Raw genomic sequence first — 25,757 nt, forward strand, 5'->3', positions numbered from 1 at the left:
CCTTTCTCGTGTGTACTCCCTTAAATGAACCCTCAATTTCAAGACAATCAGATACACCTCTATGGTGTTAGTGGCGTCAGAATAAACTAACGAGCATTGTGTTTTCCTTCCTCTGATGCCTTTGAGGGATGGTGTTCATGAGCTCCAGGCTGGGGCCAGTGACAGAGAGAGCTGGGTCCATGGAGAAGATCAATTCCAAATGGATAAATTAGGATGAATATCCAAACTCTTCTCTCCCAGTATTTACTGGGCGGTTCCCTTTGAAAGCAAGCATGAGGAACAGGGAGGAAGACGCTTTGACTTCAGATGCATTTTTTAGTAAAATTTTTTTTTACAAAGAGCTTGGTTTAAGTTATGGAATTTTATTTCCCTGGGGTAGAATTTAAATTTGCTAAATTGACTCTTTTTATTTACCAGTATGACTTCTCTCGTATCTAATGTCTGGCTCTGATTTTGAAGGTCAACCACACTTGGTACAACACGGAGACTCTTCCCTAGACAGAGCCTCTGTGTAATACACTTTGACCTTGGGACTGAGTGCTTCTGTGTTCTTTAACAGGACTTCTCCTCAGAATAATGTTTTTGGTGTACAGATTCTCCTCCCTCACATTTGTTGCATTCCTAGCAATTCTCCGAAATTATGAATTTTCACGTATTGTGAATGCTCACCCAAATTCATTATTTCATGGGGCTTCTCTCCTGTGTGAGTTTTCTGTTATATAATGAGGTGTGTTTTCTTGCTGATGGCTCTTCCACATTCGTGCTTTTATAGGGTTTTTCTTCTACACTAATTCTTAGAGAGCCATGAGCTCTGATCTCCAGGTGAAGGTTTTCCAGTATTTGCTGTTTTCCTGGTGTTTCTCCCAGTATGAATTCTCTGATGTGCAGTGAGTCTTGACTTCTAGGTGAAAACCTTTCCACAGTCTTTACATTTTTGTGGTTTTCCCCACTCTGAACCCTATGACTTAGAGTTCTAATGATTTCTTTTTTTTTAATACAACCATCATTTATTATTCACATACTGATTTCTTTTTTTTTTCTCCTGTTCATTTTTTACTACAAATCCTCACAACATTGTTCCCAAGTTCTTCTCTTAAGGTTTTTTTTAGAGTTTAGGATTTGAACTTTTTAAAAAATTTTATTGAGTTATAGTCAGTTTATAATGTTGTGTCAATTTCCAGTGTAGAGCACAATTTTTTAGTTATACACGAACACACATATATTCATTGCCACATTCTTTTTCACTGTGAGCTACCACAAGGTCTTGCATACATATTCCCTCTGCTATCAGTATAATCTTGTTTATCTATAGTGTTCCAATGATTTCTTAGTAAAAGCTTTTCCACACTGAGAGGATTTCTCCCCATGTGAAGTTTCTGACTTAGATTCCTGGCTCGCAGCTGAAGACTTTCACACACCTCCGCATTCATTCCGACCTGTCTCTCTGATGTGGATTCTTTGATGCATAGTGAGTTCTGTCTTCTTCTTCCTGGCCTCCTCTCATTCAGTCATCTTACAGAAGGTCTTCACGGCATGCACCATTTTGTGTATGGTGGGGCATCCTTTATTGTTAAAGGTGTTATCATATTTCTGAAGTCTCTAATGTGTACCAAGGTCTGGCTCCGGGAAGAGGGCTTCCCCACGTTCAGTATGTACATAAGGTCTCACCCTGGGATCAATTCTTCGATGTCCAGTGGGAGCTGACAACTCCCTGAAGGTTTTCCCATGTTATTTGCCTACATAGTTTGCCTTCTCCGATGCCCAATCAATTTGAACCCCTGAATAAAGTTTTTCCCTTAAATTTGTGGAATTTATCAGGCATTCTGCCTGGGTGGCTCCTCTTCTGTTGAGTAAGAGCTGGGCTGTACCCGCAGCCTCTCCTGCATTCACTGCCCTTGAATGATTTCTCCGCAGTGTGGGCTAGACGTCCCAGTGAAAGTGGGGTTCCTTTGGAGACTCCTGCACACTGCAGTCACAGTACCCCCTCCAGTGGGAGTTCTCTCAAGCAGAGTCCGGGTTCATTCTGACACAAGCTTTTACTCACTGTGAGCATCGTGCCGAGACTCGTATAGGAGGGGTCATTATATGAACTATATTCTTAGGTATTTTCACTAGTGTGATTATTTGGGGACACATTTTATTACAACTTTGTCACATGTATTACGTTTTGTACTCTTTGGAAATTTCTCCCAAATTCATTACAGTCGTTGTAGCTCACCTGACTCAGTAACTCCTTGTTAAATAAACGTGACTTTTCCTGAAAGTTGGACTTGGGTTTCCTGTTGCTTTTATATGTTGTCATTGATTTGCAAGACTCTTTCTAAAGTGGAAGAAGATGCATAATTCCAAGTGAAACTTCCCACCATCATTTTACAGAATGAAGGGTCTTCAGGAATCCTTTGTTACATTGATATCTTTGCCTCTAAAGGTGAAAAATTCCCAAGCATAAATTTGTCCCACTTCTTTTGGGCTTTGAGGGAGGAATCTGCTCCTGAGTGGAGAGAGCAGGGTACTGACAGCTATGACCAGTAGGCTGGGAGTTTCAGAGGTGATCTTTCAGTCTGTGGAGCAAAGAGGAAGAACCAAGATAGGACACAGCTCTGAAAGGGGAAAATTGAGTGAGAGGACTGGATGGAAAAGGCAGACAAGGGTGCAGAGAGGCACTTACGGTGAAGGGACAGAGTGTGGATGTTTATATGTATTACATACATATTACATACATATTATTATTATATATAATATATTATTATACATACGGCTAAGCCAAGTCCACTTTCTTTTTTAAAAAAGATTTTATTTTATCTTACTGGGGTGTATTTATTTACTTTTAGTGGAGGCACTGGGGATCGAACCCAGGAAGGACCTCACGCGTGCTAAGCATGCGCTCTACCACTTGAGCCACACTTTCCACCCTGGGTGTGGACATCTTAAGCCTCATCACTTCGTTTATGGATTACTATTGCAGGACACTAGCTAGCCTTCCTAATTCCTATATCTTTCCCCTCTCATCCCACACTCATCCAATTATCAAAATCATCATTCCAGGGCACCGGGTCCCCACATTTATAGGAACATGGCTGTGGTCCTGCCCTCTCCCAGCACCTGCATCGTATTTACCTACAGACTCAGAAGCAGAAATCGCAGGAAGGGTGCACTAGTCTAGAGGATCGTGGCCCCAGGCACCAGCCACTGATACCCTGATGGGTCAGGCATCATTAGGTTATTCTACCAGAGCTCTTGAATTTTGAATTTACTTGTAGTATCAATTCCTGAGTTATTCTGATTTGCCAGACAGAGAAATTTTCCCGGATCCATAGACCTTGTCTTGCCCCTGCCACTGGATACTTCATTCAGTCAGCTTTCACATCTTGAAACTGCACAGCATTGAGGTTAAGACTTATTGAGATCAGTTCCAGCTCTGCCACTTCCTGGCTGGGTGAGCTTGGGTGAGATAATTAGCCTCTCCCACAGCCAGTCGCCTTAGTGATCCCTGCAGAGATGCCCAAATCATTGACCCCATTTACCTACCACGGACCCTCCCAGTCCTACCAGTCACTGTCCACACAGACCCCACCCATTAAGCAAAGTCCTCAGCTGACCAGTCCCAACACTCCATCTCAGACCCATTGGCCCCTATTCACTGACCCCCACAGACTGCTTGTTCACTGTTCCAGCAAGTACCATTGGGTGCTTTCTCTGTGCTAAGCACCTGGGATACATCAGTCTACGAAATAGACGAAGGCTGTTTCCTTCACGGAACTTACATCCTAGTGGTGGAAACAAACAATAAACAATATAGAAAACAAATAAATTATGTAATATGTTAGAAGGTGATGAAGTGCCGTGGAAAAAAGAAAACAGCAGGGTAAGGAGAATGGGGATGGCTCAAGGGGACAGGCTGCAATTTAAATAAACTGGTTTAGTGTGGGCTTCCTTGAGAAGGTGGAGCTTGAAGGAAGTGGGGAGCGAGCCATGGGATTATCCGGGGGAAGAAGGGCCTAGTGGATGGAGCAGCCAGTGCAGAGGCCCTAGGGCAAGGGCACACCTGTGTATCTGAGGACCCAGCAAAGAGGCTGGAGTGGTTGGAGCAGGGTGAGGGGAGGAGCCAATGTGGGAAGGTAGGTGAGCTGTGTCAGTCAGGTTCTCCAGAGAAACAGAACCAACAGAACATGCTGCTTTCTCTGGAGAACACTGATAGATTAGACGGGTAGACAGAGATATAGAGAATATATAGTATGCAGAGATAAAGGATAGAAAGGCTGACAGATACAGAGATCTAGCTCCTATGCAGATACTATCTATCTATCTATCTAGTCTACAGTCAATAAGATACATATACATGCATAATATCAAGACATATATTTTAAGAAATTGGTTCTCATGGTTGTGGGGGTTGGCAAATCTGAAATCTGTACAGCAGGCAGTAGGCTGGAAGCTCAGGCAGGAGGTGATGCTGTAGCCTTGAGGCAGAATTACTTCTCCTCCTAGAAACCTGGATTTTTGCTCCCAGGGCCTTCAACTGATTAGACGAGGCCCACCTACATTATTGAGGATACTTACTTCTCTCCCCTTTACTTGAAGTCAACCGACAGTAAGTGTTAACCATATCTACAAGATACCTTTATGGCAACACATTAATTAGTGTTCGGTTGAATAAGTGGGTTTATAGCCAAGTAGACTATAAAGAGGAATGCCTTGGGGTATACCATGTGGCGCCCCACAGGCCATCATAATTATGGACTTGCTTTTATTCCAGGGGGGATGAGGAAACACTGGAGGGTTACACCGGAGGGCTGTAAGAGAGGAGTGATATGGTTAAGCTAAAGGACCACTCTGGCTACTGTGCTGGAATATCTTAGAAACACCTGTCATGCATGTGTCTTTTCAGAGCGTATTACATGCAGACTAGTGTGGTGGACACACCCATCCACTGAAGTAACACTATTCTCAATCATGCATGTACTAGCATTCTTAGAAACAGCATTTGATGTCACCTTATATTTTGGGAAAGGGATAAAAAGGAAGAGAGAGAAGGCGTAATCAGAGGACTCGGGCAGCTAGGGTGACAAGTTCTCCAGACTCATGGCAGTACAGCTCAGTGGTCAAACATTTGGTTTCTAGAATCAGAAAGACTTCACAGTAAAAACCCTTCTTGGGGGGCAGGGTATAGCTCAGTGGTGGAGTGCCTGCCTAGCATACAGGAGGTCCTGGGTTCAATCCCCAGCATCACCACTAAAAATAAATAAGTAAATAAATAAACCTCACTACCTCCCCCAAACCCAAGGGGAAAACAAAAAACTAAACACCAACAACAAACAGAAAAAGCCTTTCTCTTAACTCTGACGCTGTGATTCTGGACAAGTCACAGACCCTTCATCTATAAAGTGAGTATGATAACCATTGTCTAGCTGACAAGTAATCACCCGCCCCCACAAACCTGGGGGTTTTGTATAAATTTCTTGGCACAATGTAGGTAAAGTGCACAGTGCCTGCCTGATAGTAAAGGCTTAGTGAATATTACCTATAATGTGACCATATTTTCAAGCTATGATGGTACAAATAAAAATGACCAGAAAGGGTAAGAAAAGCTGCTGATGAAAGAAAACCTAGAAGACGAGGACGAAGATGAGAATCATGGCTTCCTTCTCGAGGACTAGCCACAGACACGTCTTTTACTGATATCATCACCAGCTCAGATGAATTACTGTAACAGCCACAGAACTGGGTCCTCCAGACCCAGCCTCCCCCGGCCGTCAGGAGTCCAGAGTATTTTCCTGCCAGAGAATCTGTCAGAGCGGGGCCAAAGACATAAATTACTGCATTTTTGAACACCTCCCCAAATAATCTCGATACCACTTCCCTAATGAACACGTGTAACCGTGGCATCTCTTCACTCATCATCCCAGCCCATCCCCACTGCCTACTTAATAAGTTCCAGCACAGAGCACTGGCAACAGACGCCCCTCAGTATCCACTCTCAGACTACATACTCGTTGACAAAGAATAGCAGAAGTAACATGACTGGATGGGATATTAAAAATCCTCCAGTCCACTCCTCTTTTCTGTTTTTTTTTTTCAAATCAGTAAAGAAACTAAACACTGGAAGATACAAGACTTGTCCCAAGTTAAGCGGCTAGGAGATGGTAGAAGCAAAAGGCAAGTCTGAGTTCCCGAGGGCACCACCCCTACAAAAGCACCATGACTCGTGCAAAAACACCTACACACTGCTTCTTCCTCAACCCTTACTGATTGATCCCAGTTTTAAAGGTTGCTTACTGTCTGCAGCCAAGTTTCATGAAGCCTTTGCCAACACTTCTGTCATTTCTGTGAATTCCAACAACAATTTGCTCCTATCCCCTGCTAGCACCGGTCACAGATCCATCACACACTGTAGCTGCCTATTACTATTGAACCAAATGACCTCATAGTTCATGGCTCATTCACCTTTTTTAATCCCCAGTGATTCTGAACATTCCTAATCAAATCTCAGGAGAAAAAAAACTTAGCAATACATTAAATGTAAACCTTTAAGTCTTAATAGTTCTCATCTCTAAAAAACAAAGTGGATAAAACTTAGTATTCGGATCAATAATGGAACTCTGTAAATAGTTATGTTAAGAAGAAGGAGTTACTTCTCCTGACACTAAGGCCGGGTAATTTTCACTCTGTATGTATTTCTCTCAGAATTCTTCTCATACGAAAGCTTCATAATAATACAGTAACATCAGAAGCATTATGGTTAACTAATCAAGAATTGATCCAAATTTAATTTCACATTATGTTCAAAAAGTACTGTACTATTTCTCCCAAATTCTGCCCCTGAGTTTTCTGGATACGTATGTTTTCCAGAAACAGGTTCCTGAGTCTCCTGGTTTACATGTAACCTGACTCTGCTTGTAACTACTCCACTCCAACCTGAGATAGCCTTTTCCTAAAAGGCACTTTCCATGTAATGCACTGACCTATGGAGAGCTTCTGATTTGCGGCACTGTTAGGGTTCAGTGCTGCTCCCTGGATAGTAATGCCCATTCCAACTTTTAACATAATGTCATGAGAGGAATGAGGGTGGACATATGTGTACAGAACAAATTTTAATTCTAAACAGCATAACACAAAGCTATGCCAAAGTTCTACTCCTCCTTTATCTTCACCTAAATAAACTGATAGCCTTTTGGTTTACAGAATGTATCTTCTTATCCACATAAGGCCCCACTAAAATGACAGTACAAGTATAAAAATTCTACCAACTCACTGTATAGCGCAAGGAACTATACTCAGTATCTTGTGATAACCTTTAATGAAAAAGAACATGAAAATGAATATATGTATGTACATGCATGACTGGGACATCAGAAATTGACACATTGTAACTAACTATATTGCAATTAAAAATTATGTAAACTCAGATAAACAAAGAGTGTAAAAAGGGACAAAGTAGACAACAGTACTGTGGAAAAAAGAAAGCGGAGAGGGCTAATTTGCACAAGTCTCCCATAAAGACTGAATGCTTGGAAGCAGTAGGTAAAGGGAAGCAGGGGAGTGTGCCAAGGGGGGAGCAGAGAAAACCAGAAATTATTTTGAAAGTCCATCTATGAAACTATGCACCCGCACACTCACATCAGACACAGAAAGCCGTCAACAGAAACCTACCCACCAGGGATGAGAAAAGAGGGTAATTTTTTCCTTAGAGACACTGACTGGGAAAGACTCAGGTCTTAGGTACACAGGGCATGGCAGGGGTGAGGCATGGGACTAGAAACAAGGATATTATTTATAAACGTACTTACTTTCATATCTTTTTCATTAAAGGTTATTACAAGATATTGAATATAGTTCCTTGTGCTATACAGTGAGTTAATATAATTTTTATACCTGTACTGTCATTTTAGCAGGGCCTTATGTGGGTAAGAAAGATTCATCTGTCCCCTCACCCACTGCTAGAATTCTGTAACAGTAAACTACTAATCTGATGTGAAGGCAGAACGAAGACATTTCAGACATGAGAGGACATGAAGTTCATCTCTCATGCTTCCTTAGAATGCTGTTGGAGGATCTGCTCCAACAAAACTAAGGAGTAAACCACGAAAGAGAAATACACCGGATCCAAGAGACAATGGATCTGATCTACGAAATGAGTGAAAAGATCCAGCTGGAAAGACATACACAATTTAGAAGGTGAGCAGTCTACAGCCATCATGGAAAACAGTATGGAGATTCCTCAAAAAAACTAAAAATAGACTTACCATATAATCCAGCAATTCCACTCCCGGGCATACATCTGGAGGGAACTCTAATTCAAAAAGATACATGCACCCAATGTTCACAGCAGCACTATTTACAATAGCCAAGACATGGAAGCAACCTAAATGTCCATCGACAGATGACTGGATAAAGAAGTTGTGGTATATTTACACAATGGAATATTACTCAGCCATAAAAAATAACACAATGCCATTTGCAGCAACATGGATGGACATGGAGATCATCATCCTAAGTGAAGTAAGCTGGAAAGAGAAAGAAAAATACAATATATCATTCATATGTGGAATCTAAAAAAAAAAAAAAGAAAAATGAGGACACTAATGAACTCATCTACAAAACAGAAACAGACTCACAGACATAGTAAACAATCTTATGGTTACCAGGGGAAAGGGGGTGCGAAGGGATAAATTTGGGAGTTTGAGATTTGCAAATGTTAACTACTATACACATAATTAGATTAAAAAACAAATTTCCTCTGTAAAGCACAGGGAACTATATTCAATATCTTATAATAACCTTTAATGAAAAATTACTTAAAATAAATAAAAGAATAAAGAAAGAGGAGAAATGTTAAATACCTGAATAAATATAGATTTTTTAAAAAGTGAGTAGGCTAAACAAGGGGAGGACCAAGGATTCCAAACAGACGAAAACAGTGTAAAAGTTAAATAAATGGGAAAAATGGCTGGCTCATATGCTAAAACATCTGAAAAGAATTAAGCATCTGTTGAAATTAATGTAAGCAAAACTGTAGGGCAGTTAACTTAGGAAAAATACAATGCTGGATAAAAAGAAAATTTTATTCTAGGTTCCAGATCTGGATAACATGGAGCAAGTAGACTCCATCCTGGTCTCCTCCTCTGAATGCTGCTGTAAAACCTGGACAGAAAGCATGGAATAGCTATTTAAGGACCCAGGAAAGTAAGTGACTGGCAAATTTAGGGGGAACACTATGCTGTACACCAGAAACTGACACATTGTAACTGACTATACTTCAACTAAGGAGAAAAAAAGGAGTGGGGAACAAGGAGCAATTATTCTCCCCTCAGGAGCTGGCACTGTCGCTGTTCATGGGAGCCTGTAGGCACTGAATAATAGAACAAAGTCTACGTGCTAATTCCCTGCTGCACCCTCCTGCTGGGCAGAGAGGAATCCGCACTGGTCGCGGGTGTACCCACTGGGCAACTCCGAAGCATCCTAGGAGAGCACTGGTGTGGGAGGCGGGCCCAGGTCTGCTTCTCTGGCTCCTGTCTTTCTCCACAGTCCAGGTGAGGTGGGGGGGCTGGCTCACGTGCGAATTCAGCCTGTCCTCTGCCATGTGCACAGATTCGTGACGGCATAGGTGTGGGTGTGCGGGGAAGCCTGTGTGCACCAGGCTGGGGCAGGGAGGGGATGGGCTGAATGTGCTGAGGATGGCGCATTACCAGCTCGGCAATGCCAACCCTGAAGGGTCCAAACAGTGGTCCTCACCTGTCACAGTGTCTGTGTGGCTAATCAGTAAAACTAGAAAAGGGTGATGTGGGATTAACTGCTCCTCCTAGGAATCTCTGATGTCCTGGGGCTGACCTGGCAGAGGGTGGGTGGAGGGAAGTCCCTGTCAGTAACTGCTGGACCCTTTGCCTAACCCCACAACATCAGCTGGCAGACGAGAAGGTGGCTGGGGGACTCTGAGTTCTCAAAAATGCACTCTTGGGGGTTAAGTCAAAGATCGTGCTGGGGCAGGTCAGACTGCCTGCGTGGAGAACCATGCCATTTCAGATCAGAAAAGGACGAGACAGCAATTGGGCAAAGGTTGGCTCCCTTAGTTGAGGTCATTCGACAAGGTGTTCATCTTGGCAGATTATAATGAAGCCACTGCTAGTGGCCTGGCCAGACGAGCCGCGCTCCCATAAGTGCATGGAAGCTGGCACAAAGGCCCTGTTAGCAGAGCTAGGAGGCCATGTATTCACTTTGTCTCCCTGTAGAGGGGTAAGTGACGGGCATCTCAGGGGTCCAGTCTCACAAAGACCCAAGCCTGACACGAGGCAGGCTCGGGGGACATGGATGTCACCAGACAGAGGGCCTCCGGGCTGCACCCTTGCCTGCAGAGGTACAGCCACTGAGCTGTCACTGGGATGGATGGCGGCAGGTCTCGGCCCTAGCCCAGCCACAAGCCCGAACCAGGCGGCGGTAGCTCTCATCAAAAGCAAACAAAATGAACAACAAACTCGGCTGAGAAATATGTTTCTGGTGGGGGATTCAAGGTAAGGAGGTAACAGGACCAGTGGGCCACAGGGATGGTACTGAAGACAGACGTCTGCTAGTAGTGAGCAGTTTTTCAAGTTTATTCTGGAACCTGGAGTTGCCAGCCACGTGAGGCTGCAGAGTGTGTGGGCCCAGGGCACAGAGGGTCACAGGAAACTCCTGAAATGCTGCCTCGCCCGCAGCTCAATAGGGAAGGAAGCAGGAGTCGCTGATCACCCAACAGGAGATGCCTCCCCACACTGGTGGCCTTTATTAGATGGGAGCTGAATTTACAGAACTCGGGCTTCAAAGCTGCTGGCAGCTTCCAAGTCCACGTTTAACCTGAGACCCACTGATCCCCCGTGACAGAGCACCCTCCCCTGTAACCCGGAGCCACGGCGCTGCATCCATAGGGCCACACGGTGCCCACCCTGACGGAGGACACTTCCCCAGACCAGGAGCCTGCCACTCTCCATCTTCATGATGTGGTGTGTTCCAGCTCCCGGGACTGCCACGCCCCCCACCCCAGTCCCTGTGCTGGGGGAGGGGAAGGGCCACCAGAGGCTGAGTGTGGGAAGGCACATGGATGTCATATTACCCGGGATTTCTACTGACAGCACTGAGAGATTCAGGATGGTGAGGGAACTGCACCTGCAGGACGAGATATCACTCAGAGTTCTGGGCACGGACACCGCCCTGCCAGACCATGTCACAGTGCTGTTGACCGCTCCATGGAATTACTCCACACCCTGCCCACCACTCTCAGAAACGGGGTCGTCTTTAAGTAGTGAAGCACCCAGATGGACGAAAGGAAACGGCCACCTCCAAATGCAAAAGCAGAAATTCAGAGCTCTCTGCATTCCTGGTGAACACAGAGTTGGTCCCTTCAGGAAAGTGGACAAAAGCGGGGCAAGGACCAGGAGGCGGCGGTTCAATATTCTGGGAGTAACGAACCTACTCTGCACGGCAGACAGAGGACTGCCCGGCCAAGGGAAAGCGAGGGGGGCAGAGGCTCCTGACAGCTGGCGCTGAGGCTCTGACCTCCCTTGTCAGTTGCACATCCGGAAATGACAAGTCACAGAAGGGGAGGGGGCCCCCAGGGGGCTGGGGCCGTCACCCCTGAGGCTGAGCACGCCCCGGACTGCCGTGTGTAGAGGAGGCAGCGTGCAGAACAATGGTGGGGTCATGTCTGCACACACTAGGCCTCTCCTTTAGGCATCGTCCCGGGGTCAGAGTCAAGCTGAGGACCAAACTGGGTAAAGCAAGAATTTTGACCAACCTCTGCCTCCCGGACAGAGGTCCCAAGTTCTGGAGGCTGGGTCTGTGCACCACCCAGAATCGCGGGCTGTGCGTGAGGTCAGCTCGCCTCAGCCCTCAAGGGCAAGTGGCTGGGAGTAAGTGACCTGATGTCGCCGGTCAGGAGCTGCGAGACCAAAAAGGGACAGGCCACTCGAATAAATCGTCCCAGGAGGAGAATGCAGGTAAGAGGCCAGGGGACACACAGACCCAGAGAGCTGACAAAAGGTGGTTTGAAGCAGAAGGCGGGGAACATAATTTATGTAACTCCTGGGCCGCTGCAGGGGTGACCACATTCTCCACGCTGGGTGCCAGCAGAGGGTGAGGAAAACAAAGGGCCCCATTAACAGTGGAGACTCTTTTCTATCAGGGGAATGAAGTAGAGTTAAAATGCTTACAGGCCATTTTCTTACTTTTTTGTTCCTCTGCTTGTCAACTTCATTTTTATAATTTGGTAATTTCTCTTAATAATCAACTAATTGCTATGTTGTTACTGAAGGTCCATTTTGGTTCTGATACTTGGTAACTCGGTCTAATTCAACAGGACTGCCATTCAAATGAGGCAGTTCTGAATTATGAGTGTTTGGCATTCTTAAATTCTCCACACCTCTAGTACTGTGAAGCTCAACTCCCCGTAAACAAAAGGACTGTCTTCACAAGAGCCTTCAGGGTTATTCAGTCATCAATACAGTCAGCCTCAGAGCTCGCTTCCATGTCACTTTTCTCCAATATGGTGTCTCTGATGCTGAATGAGGTTTGCAGTCTGGTTGAAGGCTTTCCCACACTTGCTGCATTTATAGGGCTTCTCTCCCGTGTGAATCCTCTGGTGCTGGGTCAGGTGTGTGCTGCGGATGAAGGCTTTCCCACAGACCCTGCATCTGTAAGGTTTTTCTCTGGTGTGAATTCTCTTATGCTGAGTGAGGGCCGAGTGGTCACTGAAGGCTTTCTCGCATGTGTTACACGTGTAAGGTTTCTCCCCGGTGTGAATCCTCTGGTGCTGGGCGAGGGCTGACTGGTCCCGGAAAGCTTTCCCACACAAGCCGCACCGGTAAGGTTTCTCCCCGGTGTGGATTTTCCGATGTCGGGCAAAGGATGAATTATCCCTGAAAGCTTTCCCACACTCGCTACACTTGTAAGGTTTCTCTCCAGTATGAATTCTTTGGTGTTCAGTCAGGGAGGAGTTCACCCTGAAGGCCTTTCCACATTCGTTACATTCGAAAGGCTTCTCTCCAGTGTGAATTCTCTGATGCTGAAGAAAGCTTGTACTCTGATTGAAGGCTTTCCCACACTCGTTGCACTTGTAGGGTTTCTCTCCACTATGAATATTCTGGTGTTTGGTAAGATGGGCCCTGCACACAAAGGCTTTATCACATACGTTACATTTAAAAGGCTTCTCTCCAGTATGTATTCTGTGATGGTGGGCAAGGTGGATGTTTCGGATAAAAGCTTTTCCACATAAGTTGCATTCAAAAGGTTTCTCTCCGGTATGAATCTTCTGATGGTAGGTGAGTGAGGAGCTCACTGAGAAGGCCTTGCCGCACTCCTTACATTCATACGGCTTCTCGCCGGTGTGGATTCTTTGGTGGTGGATGAGGTGCGTGCTCTGGTGAAAGGCCTTCCCGCACTCCCTGCACTCGTACCGCTTCTCCTTGATGAGAGCTTTCCGGTTTGCGTTCAGGTTTTCAGTATGAACCTTCTGATGTTTGCTGAGGGCTGAACCCTTTGTGAAGACTTTGCCACACTTGCTGCACTCAAAGGCGTTCTTGCTGGGCTGAACCCCCTGGCTCTGAACCAAAGATGAGCTGATGGTGCAGGTGCTTCCCGAATTCGTCACGTTCCTGGTCACCGACCAGGGGTGAGGGTTGCTGGTGGCTGAGTACCACCTGCTGCGAGTTTACCTCCTGGCCTTCACGCTGCCACTCCGACAGGCTGTCATATCTCCAGTGACTGTCTCTAATGCATTTCGCCTTTATCATCCACTGACCCACGTCTCCTTCAGGAACACCTGCTTTCAGAGTAGATTTCTTACTCACAGGCATAGTCACCCAGTCTGAAAGACATTGAAAACAAAATTGTCGGTTTTATCCTAGTGAAACATCTAGCTGGGACAAGAACATGACCTGGTTTATCGTGCTCACAAAGGGGCTGCAGCTTTGAAGAGTTCGTGACGTGAGGATGAGAAAGGAAAGGGGAGGAGAGGGGAACAGAGGGCACGGCCGGAAGGGGCGGATTGAAGCACAGCACATGAAGCAGGAGGGCTTGGAGCCGGGGTTCGGGGGTCCCGGGCCTGGGCTGGGATCCTGAGCACAATACTTACCTTCTTTGTGATGACAGAGAAATTCCCTAAATTTCTAAGCCTCAAAAAACCTATACAGACCATATTATGCTTGCAGATAAGAAAAATATATACCTTATCTACTTCAGCGATGTGGTCTCTAAACTAACCTAGATGTGGCCTTAAGGAACCGTTAAAACTAGAGGTCAACACTTGGTTGGAAAAAATTCAGCTCCAGAGTAACTTCTAAAACCAACATGTATGTTTTATAGACTCATTTCAGCATTCAGATGGAAACCAAGAAGTCAGGCGACCATGGAAGTGGTGTGAACCCCTGCTATCTACTGTTAGGGTTAGAACCTCCTGCTACAGGTGGGGAAGCAACGTCTTCAAATCTGTATGAATCATGTGACATCTCCATGAGGAGAATGCACCATGAGGATGTATATGTGAACATCTGAAATGTTTTTGGAAATTTTAATTTTCCAATTATTTATTGCTGGTATATAGATACTGGTTTTTATATATTGACCTTATGTCATAAAAAGCATTAACCATAAGAGGGGAAAAACCCTCAATTAACTGGACTATCCTACAAATTTAGAACTTCTGTTTATCAAATAACACCATTCTTCAAAGTGTGCAACAACATTTACAATGCATGTATATCTATATGACAGAAGATCGAATCCCAGATATACAGCCCTATATAAATCAATAAGAAAAGACCAGAAAACCAAATAGAAAATAGGAAAAAGACTTAGACTTACAGATACTTTAAAAGAGAATATTTAGATGATTAACAAAAATAAAAAGATGATCGACTTCACCAGTCGTAAGTTGAGACACAAGGAGATGCTTCATATTTCTTCTAGAATGGTGAAAGAATCTTAAACAACAATATTAAGTAGATAAGAGGATATAGAAGCCTCATATCCTGCCGACTGGAGTGTAAGATGGTAAAACCACTTTAAGAAACTATTTGGCAGCGTCCACTAAAGCTTACATATTCATGAACATAGTATTCCCAGCTATAAACTCAGGAGAAATGCATACATATATTCTCTAAAAGATGTACAAGAATGTTCGTAATAGTTTCAGTACTACTGATGGGAGCTCCAAAGCTAGAAACAAACCAAATGTCTAGCAACAGCAGAATGCACAAGTCGTGGTAGGCTTACACAGTGAAACACTATACGTCAATGAGAACAAACCAGCAATTGTTACATGTGCCAACACGGATGCATCTCAGACACACCGTGGAATGAAAGAAGTCAGACACAGAGGAGTAGACACTATGATTCTGTTCATACAAACTTTGAAAATAGGCAAAACAAAGCTACGGTCAGGGCAGTAATTATCTTTGGGACAAAAGAAACAGAGGGGAGTGGGTTTCTGGTGTTCTAGTAAATATAATGTCTTGATGTGGCTGCTGGTTATACAGATGTAATTATACTGTAAAAATCTGTTGAGTGATTTGTGCATTTTCCTGTGTTAGTATTACTTCAATAAAAGTTTACTTTTAAAAAACTGGGAGTGGTTTTCAAAGATAATAATGTGGCTCAATAAAAATAACCAATAGCTAGCTTTCTTTTCTAGCAGCCATGGATAACTTTGTCTATTAAAGCCCTTTCTTGACTGTGATCATAAAAACAGTATCATCTATATACAAGAGAATATTGGCTTTTTAATGTTTTATGTTACAGGAAAACGCTTCATCTAATTGTGCATCAAGACGGGGCCAAACACACCCTGGTTTTACCAGCCGAAGAGGAGCTGAGGCGGGGAAAGACTGGACTCCCTATAATTAGGAGCCCTCAGGGTCAGCCCCCACGGGGCCCAGGTCACTTCAGGGGGGCTGAATCAAGAGGCAAGAGCCCTAGCTGCACTGGCCCACATTAAAAAAATAAAAAAGGTTTTAAACTATATAACTCTAGGGTTTCAAGCAAGGCAGGCACGCAAATAGTATGATCCAAACCCTACGCAATGTAGTCAAGAGGCCACCCCCACGGAGGGACCAGAAACTCGCCCAGCTGACCTCCAAGTCGTCAAAAGTTTCAAGAATCAGCACCACCAGGTACATCTGGAAGGGGGGGGTGTGATAAAAGAAGGAGTACTGGTTTAAGGTCAGTTTATGAAAGCTTTATGCCCCCAGATCCCTTCCCAACTCAGAGGAGCTGGAGGACTTCCTGACTAGGCAAAAGGCTGGGGGCTTTTTCACCAGGAGAGACTAAATCAAAGCTGCCTGGCACCGAACACGCTGGGCGGCCGTGGCAGAGGCATCGGCTGGAGGACTCCAGCCCCTGCTCACCCAGCCACGCACGGCTTCCCACAGGACCTCCATCCTCCCACTGCCTAACGGGGCGGACAGTGAGGGGATACTGGATAGCTCGGGAGAGCCTTTAACAAGGAAGAGGTACCAGAACAATCAGAGAGAAAATTCGAGAACACAGAGCCTATGAGGGGGGAAGGAGATGTTTTTGAAAATCATTCTCTTTAGATGTAAAATATTTTAACTGTTAAATATGAATAAGAGCTTACAAATAAAACAACACTCAAAGACACAAGAGCTCCTGGAAATTAAAAAGGATGGCAGAATTTGAAAACAGAGAATTCCCACCATAAACAATTAGAAAACTGGGAGAAAAAAGAAAAGAGAAACAACTGTTTTTAGGCAATGGACAAATGGCAGGAAAGACAGCAGATCCTGGGAGAAGGGAGACAGACACAGGAAGACCCGGGGACGCCCTGGTGTAGTCCCTGAAGGCACCTTCTGGGCCTCAGCACAGGGGCCAAAACCACCCAGGAGTCTCAGCGAACCAAGTAGCAGAGATCAGGGTTTGGGAGGCCAAGGCAGCCAAAACCCATGGCCTGCTAAAGACAAGAGGGCTGTGGAAACTGAATTTTCAGTTTAAAACTCCCATAAGGAAAAGTCCTGGTCCATAAGACTTCACTGAGTCGGCCAAACATTTCATGGAGACATAACACCAATTCTACATACATTTTCCCAGAAAAGAGTAAAGGGAAATGTCTAAATTCATTTTATGAGGCTAACGTTACTCTAATATCAAAATCAAAAATATCGCAAGGAGAGAAGATTACAGACTAGGAAAGAAAAATTATAGACTAATATACCTCTGAGGAATATAGATGCAAAAACTCTTAACGAAATGTGAGCAAATTATACCCAGCAATATTTAAAATGGGTAATAAATCAAGGCTAAGTTGTGTTTATTCCAGGAATGCAAATCTGATTGGATATTTTTTAACCAATCAGTGTAATTCACCACACTAACCACTGCATCATCACAAGGATTCGGAAAAGTATTTGACAAAAATTCAGTATCGACTCATGACAAAACTCACAACAAACCAGGAACAGGTGCAAACTTTCTCAGCCTGATAAAGGGAATCTACAAAAAAATCTATACCTGACATACTCAATGGGGAAAGACCGAACCCCTTTCCGCCGAGATGGGGAACAAGGCAGGGCGGCCCCCCTCACAGCTGCTCCCCAGCATGGAGAGCAGTAAGAGGCACCTGGGAACCGCCCGGACCCTGCCCGCACTGCTGTGGGGATGCAGAACGGAACGGGCACTCTGAAACAGCCGCACAGCATAAACACACATTCGGAGGATCCAGGCCTCTACGCTTTAGTGAAAGCACATGCCCACAAAAAGCGTAAGCGCTGAAAATAAATCCACCCAGAAGCCCAAAAACCTGGACGCAGTGTTCACAGCAGCTTCCACCAGCACTTGAAAACAACCCAAACGTTCACTGACGATGGATGGATGAACAGTGCTACATCCGTAGGTTAGGACGTTGCCTAGCAACAGCATGGACCAGCAAGGCTGAGTCTCGAAGATGCTGGGCTGAGTGAAAGCAGTTACACACGGAAGAGCACACACTGCATAATTCCATGTACATGAAATCCTGGAAAGGGAAACTCGCGTGACCCAAGCAGACTAGTGGTGGCCAAGGACTGGGGACGGGGGAGGGGATCAACTGCAGAGAGGCGGGAGGGAGTTTTTAGCTAGAGATGACAAAAATGTTATTCTTCATTTGGTGATACATTTGTCAAAACTGATCACAAATTACACACAGAAGGGTGAATTTTATTGCATGTAAATTATACTTTAATAAAGCTGATTAAAAATACTTTTTTTAAAAAAAAACCCAATAGATAAACTGGAAGATAAAACTGAAGAAAGCTGTCAAAAAGGAGGACAAAAATACATAAAGCTGGAAATTATAATAAAAAGATGAAATTAGAAAACCAGTCCAGGAGGTATCAGGTATTCCATCCAGAGAAAACAGAGAAAACTAAAGGTGGAAATTTAACACTGATTTACTAGATCCCAGGGCAGGAATTTAGATGGAAAGGCTCATCAATGCGCATGGATACACGTACAGAACCACGCCAGGTACATTACTGAGAGACCTCAGAACACTCGAGTAAATGAGGAGGTCCCACAAGCTTTGGAAAAACAGCTCACAGATGAAGAACCAGAATGATTCCGAATTTCTCAGCAGCAGATTGAGGCCCAGAAAACAAGAAAGCCACACCTTCAGAAGTCTGAAGGAAAAGTGCTGAATTCTATCTAAAGTATCCAGGAAGTGTCAGGGCAGAAAAAAGACATTTACAGACACGGTAAGTTACAAAAAGTTTATTCCGATGCATCCCTTCTTAGGAAGCTATTGCTTCCAAAAGAAGAGAGAAAACCAAGAGAAAGGACAACACGGGGCGTGCAGCCCAGGAAAGACGGAACTTGCAGGAAGATGACAGCTGGGCACCAGCCCTCCTAGAATGGAGCTGGTCAGAGGGCCCCAGAAGAGGCTCTTCCCGGAAAATAAAGTCATCGAGTGGCTGATGAATCTGAAAGTCTTGAGAGGAGGTGCCGCCACCTACAGAAGGGCTGAGATTACATTCTACGAAACTACATGATCCCTGGGAGAGACTGCTTAGGAAAACAAAAGCCAAGGTTGTCGCAGTTTACCTCCCGGGCCAGCTGTGAGTAGCGCTTCAGGACGTATACACACTAATCACTCCTCTGACCACCTCTCTGTAACTCTCTCTGTAACGCTGACGCTGTAGCTCTACTGGGAGGACTCGGGATGGAAAAGGAGGTAAGACGAACCGTGCGGGCAGTGACCCGAGTCCTCACCTTTTATAGAAGAAACTCAATAAATAATGCCTAAAACTGCAAAGTCCAGAGGTAGCCATGGAAACATGTTCCCTGGAGAGGTGGGAACAAATATACCAAATATTCAGCTGAAAGAGGAGAAAACGGTTACTTCTAAAGAGGGGAGGAGGGGGGTAAGGGGGGTGAGGGGCCATCAGTTTTCATAATAAACAATGTAGTTTCATTAAACTAAGCTAAATACATTAAGCATGTATTATTTTGATGAAATTTAATACAATAAATAAAACAAAATAAACTCCAAAAAAGTCAAAGAAATAATTAACAGCAAAAATTAATGAAACAAAGATAAAATAGGATCAGTATATTAAAATATTTATTTATTAAAAATTTTAAATAAAAAGTTTATTGAGGGGAGGGTATAGCTCAGTGATAGAGTACATGCTTATTAGCATGCATGAGATCCTGGGTTCAAATCCCCAGCACCTCCATTAAAATAGATAGATAGATAGATAGATAGACAAATCTCATTACCTCCCGCCCTCCAAAAAATAAAAATAAAAAAGCTTATTAAAAAGGTAAATCTCTGGTAAGGCTTATAAGAAAAAAAAAAGTAAATATTATTAGAAAAAAAATTCATGCTTTCGTTCAACAAACACATACGGGGACATGGTATGCTGAGGCTGTAAGAGCTAACAAGTCCAAGTGCTCCCCTCGTGGATCTAAGGGTAGAAAGGATTGTTTAAACAGGACCCTGAAAGCACTAAGACAGAGATCATAAAGACACAGACTAAGAACTTCGGCTGGTAAAGAAAAAGATAAGCTACAGACTGACACATATATTCACTGGTGAAGTATCAGATTCCTGAACATACACAGAACCACAAGTGCGTGAGACAAAGACAGACTGTAACAGAAAGACGGGCAGAGCACAGAGGTCCGGGAACATAAACCATCAACACAGGAAAAGATGCTCAACCGCACTAGTGAACAAGGGAGAGCAAATTAAAACCACCACGAGCTACCACTTCTCAGCAATCAGACTAGAACTGTAGGTCTGACAGTTCCAAATTTTGGCAAGAATGTGAAGTAGCGGGAACATGCATCAACCCGAGGATCATCTGGAGCCGCTGATTTAACCCGCCGTCGGGCCCATCTAGTAGAGCTGAAGAAATAGAGACTCTTAAACCCAGTATTTGCACACCGTGAACGCACCTAAAGGAACTTCCAAAGGAGGCCCACGTGCATAAGGAAATATGACCAAGAATATGCAGGTCCCCGTTATCCAAAAAGCAGCGAAAAGTGTGGAAGCAACCTGTGGCTCTATCAGCAAGAAAATAGGTAAATCAAGGCACAGGCATTTAAGGAATATCAAAGTGCAGTAAAAAAAAAAATGACCCAGAGCCACACATCCCGACAAGGCTGTGAAAAGAGCAAGCTGTGAAGGGACTCTACAGCACAGGACACGTATCGCACGCTTGAAGTGTGCAGGGCGGCACACAGCCGCTCAGAGCTGTGGACACAGGAGCAGCAGCACAGGGGCTGCGAACAAAACTTCAAGCTAGCGGCCCTCTGGTGTGGACGGAGGGAGACCCGCCGAGGGGGGGGCGCAGGGAGCCTCCTACGAGGTGGGGCACACTGAACCTCACAGGTGCTGCTGTTCCCCGTTTCTTAAGCTGGATAGCTGGATCTGAGGGGTGTGTTTGCTTATGCTTCGAACTTTTCCAAAATATTACATATTCTGTCTTCTATACAGGATGCACAGTATCAAAATACATTTGTTTTCAAGCAAAAATAAGGAAATGATCATGCCAGGTGTAGAAATAAAATTAGAGCATATGATGGCTGAAACATTATGCTGTACACCAGAAACGGACACATTGTAAGTGACTAGACTTCATTTTTAAAAAATTACAGCATATGACAGAAATAAATAAGAGCTGGTCCTGTACAAAAAGTCTCAACAAATTTAAGGGAAAAAAATGCAGATTAAAAAAATGTAAATAAAATTGGAAATGAGAAAGAGGACATAATATAAAATATGAAAATTACATATGAATATCGTGCATAGTTATAAATGAAAACATTTTATGGTTCAAAAAAAGATAATTTAAAGCTAAAGAGTAAAACATACAACTGATGTAATGAAAAGAAACCTAAACAGATTAATAAAGAAAGAAAAAACGTGAACTTATTAGCAAACTACTCAAATTAAGGGATCAGGTGGTTTTCTTTAGGTTTATTGAGTAAACAATTTTTGTGTAATTAAAACTATTTTGAGAAGGGGAAAAAAGGCCTCTGTGCACACATGGTGACAGGCCCCAAGGACCAGAAGCTGCCCTGCGAGTGGAACCCAGTGCGGGGCCTCCTCCCTGGAGACGTGCGAGCAGACCGCGCCTGGTCAGATGCTGTCACATCTGCATCTGGTGCCACAGGGCAGGCGAGCACAGCGGGGAGCTGCCCCGACGACTTCGAGGTCTTTTCCAAACCACAGACTGTTAAGCTCTGCCAAGCAGAGAGAGAAGAAAATTCATGGAGCAGGGAGTCGAGGGAGGCCGAGCTGCCCCAAGGAGGGTGTGACATGTGCACGTGAGGACAAATGGGGCGACGAGGTACCGAGATGAACACGCTGGGAAAAGCTGCTCATTGCTCGGCTCACGGCCCGGCGCCCTGCTGAACTCCTCCCGACGCCTCCCATCTGCAGGGTTCTTACCAAGACAGAAGCCTCCCAGCGAGTCCTCCAGCGTCCACTCTTCCCCTCTGCCCAGCTGGGACAATGTATCTGGTTTGGGTCCTAAGAGTCCTGTTTTTGAGGAGGGGGAAAAAAAGGACCACATCTGTTCATATCAGAGGTAGAAATCATTGCAAGGGTGAGATCTGGTCCTTGGAACTTCCTGGAAAAGGTGACCTGATAGGGCCCAGGGTAGAGGCAAGTTCCCAGGAGGAAAAGCTGGCTCAGGCCTGACACAGACAGTCGGTTCCCAAGTCCTCCTCCCTGCTAGCAGGGAGGGAGGGCTGGACCCCTAGTCACCTTTAAGACATCTGCCCTCAGAAGCCAAAAGAGCCTTGTGCCAAAAGAGCCTTGTGCCCAGGACGCAAAGGACGGGCACTGAGATGGCATCCTCAGACCAGCCCACTCCCAGCCCCAGCCTCTGTGTGGAACCCGGCGGAGGGTCCCGCGGACATCTCCGACTGTGAAGAGAAGCCTCCGGAGGCTCCCACTTACCCAGGGACACCAGGTTGCTGCAGGTCTCCAGCATCACGTCCCTGTGCAGGGCCCTCTGGGCAGGGCTCAGCTCTGCCCACTCCTCCTGGGTGAAAAGCACGGCCACATCCCTGAAGGTCACGGATTCCTGCAAGGGCAGACCCATCCCCGCTGACCGGTGGCCACCCCTTCGCGTGGCTCCACAGGAAAGGCCAAGGCTGGCCACCCCCAGGAGCCGGCTGGGAGCCGCAGGGCTGGCAGCCCAGCTGGGGCTGATGCCCTGGGATGAGGGGGGCGCTCCCTCAAGGGCTCCCGGGGGCCGAGCTTTCATTAGAGTTCATCTCCCGCTTTGAAGAAAAATAGCTTGTAGAGGAGCCATACTTCCTCAGCACTGGGACTTCACACTGGCTGCTCATTTTATCCAAAACATCTTCTCCCATCTGCGCCAATCTGCACAGCCCTGCCTCTCCCCGCAGCCCCGTGACCAGTCCTACCCGGGCCTCGGCTTGGACATGAGCTCCGTGGCTGCCCCACGTCCGCTGTGCAGGCCCACCCAAGCTCTGTCCCACTGTGCTGAGTTCTGGCTTACTTCCGGTTTCCCCACCCGACCATCTACGGACACAGTCCCACAGCTCCCATCACGCCTTCCCTGCCATGGCTTCTGGGGCACGGCCCACGCTCCCAGCACCCATGGCGTGTGTTGCTCAGCAACTTCCGCTGTCCTTCAGCCGCTCACCTGCCCACCCCCACCACACACCCACGGCTTCCAGGGGAACAGTCCTGGACCATGTGACACTGTTCCCTCTGATCACAACCAGTCCCTTCTTCTGTGGTCTCTTGACTGAGAGGCCAAGGGCAGCTGGTGTGCACTGAGAAGGAGGAGTCAAGCAGAAGCCCAGAGAAGAAAGCCAGGGGTCTAAGAGAAAGGACTTGTAGATTATTCTAGACTCCCGTGCAGAGCCGAAATACAGCTGCATTTTTCCTTTGGGTTTTAGGAGACCCCTAGCATCCTTCCAATAAAGACCTGCTTCTGCTTAAGGTGGTCTGAGTTAGGTTTCTGTTACCTGAACCCAGAGCCTTGCACAAAGTAGGCTGAACCAAGGAACACCTGTTGGATGGAATCCCATGAACCAATCAGTCAGGGTCCATGGTTCACCTTTGTATTAGGGGCACAGGTCATTATACCTGGCAGATTTTACATCCTTAAGATAGCTCTGTTGAATGGCAACCGAATTAAGGCAGCCTGTAAACACGAGATAATTGTGTGCCACCAACAATGAGTCTGAGGAAAAGTCTAGGGAAGGGAAATACCACAGTGGCCTGGCACCGTGGAGACAGCTGTCACAGAGAGAGTGGTGCCAGAGATGGGCCCCACACGCCAAGCCGGACACCGAGAGGAGGGCGTGAGTGGCCCGAGAGCGGGGCTGGGTTGACATGGCACTTTCAACAAGCTGTTCCACCTTTCCGGTGATTTCTGCCAGATTCCTGCCCTGGACAGGTTTAATGTGAACTAGTTAGAACAATGTGACTGTAAATGAAAAATACTGCAACCATATCAGTAAACAAAGAATGCTGAAGCCATTAAGTCATCAGCGGCTGCTGCCACCCCCAGTGAAGACAAGCCTGCAGCCCGGCCTCTGCAGCCACTCACAGTGGTGCCCTCTGAGGGGACTCAGAATAAGAAAGGACAGGGTACTGGCCCTAGATAGCTAGGTGCTTGTTGAAGGAATGAATTCAATGATCCCAAATGTTTGCTTCCTCCCATACATAGAAAAGCACTACATTCTTTAACTTGAGATGCCTGGTTCTCTTTAGATAACAAGCAATCTTTCATTGTTCCAACTACCTGGTCTTTGATGTAAAGCTCCTATATATCCTAGCTCCTTGCCTACCTCTTCGGAGCAGTCCCTCAGAGCCATCTGAGAGGCTGTCATCCCGGCTCAAGTCCTCCCACCAAATAAAACATAACTCTCAACTTTAAGGCTGCACATATATTTCAGTCAACACTACCAAATTCAACAGAATTTCTCCACTCAAATGAATGCTGTCTCCTTCAAAGTGGAGTCCACATCCTTATTCTAAAGGAGCTGGCACTGCTCAAAGGTTTTTTAGTAACATGTTGAAATTACAAACATATTGTTTGAATGATTTGATACCTAATATTGGAGTAAAAAGCCAAATGTCATTAAAAAAAAAAAAAAAAAAAAGAGCCCAGGAAGTCCCACCCTCCTAAGAAAGCGTTCCAGTTTCTCTCTTCTCTCAACCTCTGTGTAGGCTCTGCCTGACCACGTCAGAGCCTTAATTTTACTGGAAAAGTGGAAAGGCTGCAGGTCTCCATTTGGGACCAACCTGGGTTTCATTTCCAGTTGTGTCACTTGTGTGACCTCTAGAAAGCTCCATAGCTCAGAGCCCACCAGGATGAGCCCAACGTGGAGGGTGGAGAGTAGGGAAGAAAGGAGCAAGCGGGTCAGGCCCCTGCATGAGACTGGATGGGAAAAAGCTCCCGGTTAAGGGGAAGAAGTATGCCCACGCTCCTACCACGACCCTCAAGTCGGCTAAGGCAATTCTGAGGAGAACCCACAGCAACCCCCGTACTCACCTGGACCACAGCTGACAGGCGCCGGACTGCCATCCCTTCTTCTCTGATGAGGCCTTTTAAGGACAAGCAGAGCGGAACTCCTCAGGCTGGAAGCTTCTACACGCCTTTTACGAGGAGAGGCCTGGGTCAAAAGACATCGCACAACAGTCCAGAGTGGGGCTTTGAGCATGGCACTCTGGGGGTCCTCCAGCACCCCAAGCAGTCAGTTCTTAGTCCCTGTTTGCTCCCAGTCCTCTCTCCTTATGCGGGTATTTCAGCTGGCCGCCACTGCAAGGGGAATATAGCTCACCAGGCTGCTACTCCCACCACCCTCCACCAATTTCCCCCCTAGCAATCTGGGTCAGATTCTCCGTATCTTCCCTTTTGTATCTTAAATAGCTCGACTTCTCCTTGAAGAAAGCCTGCTCCAGCCCCTTCTCACACTTTCTACACACCCTCTGGCCTTCTGCCCTTGTTATGCTGAGAGACCTAAGAAAGGTGTGTCTCCTACCTGGACACCTGCCTGAACCTGGGAGGGGAGTGAAGGAAATGGGCAAGGAGGGTCGTCTTTTCTCCTCAGAAAGGAAGCTAAGAAGCCTGGGGCTTCATTGTGGAGATGCTTCTCTGGCAGAGCCTTTTTCTGGCCTCAGGTCTCTCCCTGACTGGGGCCCTGTTCGGGTGACCTGGGGTCAAAAGCGGGCGAGAAGCAGTGTCTTTGCCGGGGTGGGGGGTAGGGGTGCAGGACGCAATGGAACTTAATCGCACACCCCTCCTCGC

General features: G+C 45.9%; 1 protein-coding gene across 1 annotated transcript in view; it reads right to left on the reverse strand.

The window, feature by feature from the left end:
- Window positions 1–10,565: 10,565 nt before the first annotated feature.
- Window positions 10,566–25,757, reverse strand: part of ZNF454 (zinc finger protein 454) — a 34,793-nt gene continuing 19,601 nt past the window's right edge. The window contains 5 exon segments of the mRNA XM_032464912.1: window positions 10,566–13,606; window positions 13,608–13,831; window positions 21,911–22,000; window positions 22,424–22,550; window positions 25,002–25,122. Of these exon segments, the coding sequence (XP_032320803.1) occupies window positions 12,497–13,606; window positions 13,608–13,831; window positions 21,911–22,000; window positions 22,424–22,550; window positions 25,002–25,034 (1,584 nt within the window). The 5' untranslated portion in view covers window positions 25,035–25,122 and the 3' untranslated portion in view covers window positions 10,566–12,496.

This window comes from Camelus ferus, chromosome 22 (assembly GCF_009834535.1).
Source record: "Camelus ferus isolate YT-003-E chromosome 22, BCGSAC_Cfer_1.0, whole genome shotgun sequence".
Taxonomy (NCBI): Eukaryota; Metazoa; Chordata; class Mammalia; order Artiodactyla; family Camelidae; genus Camelus; species Camelus ferus.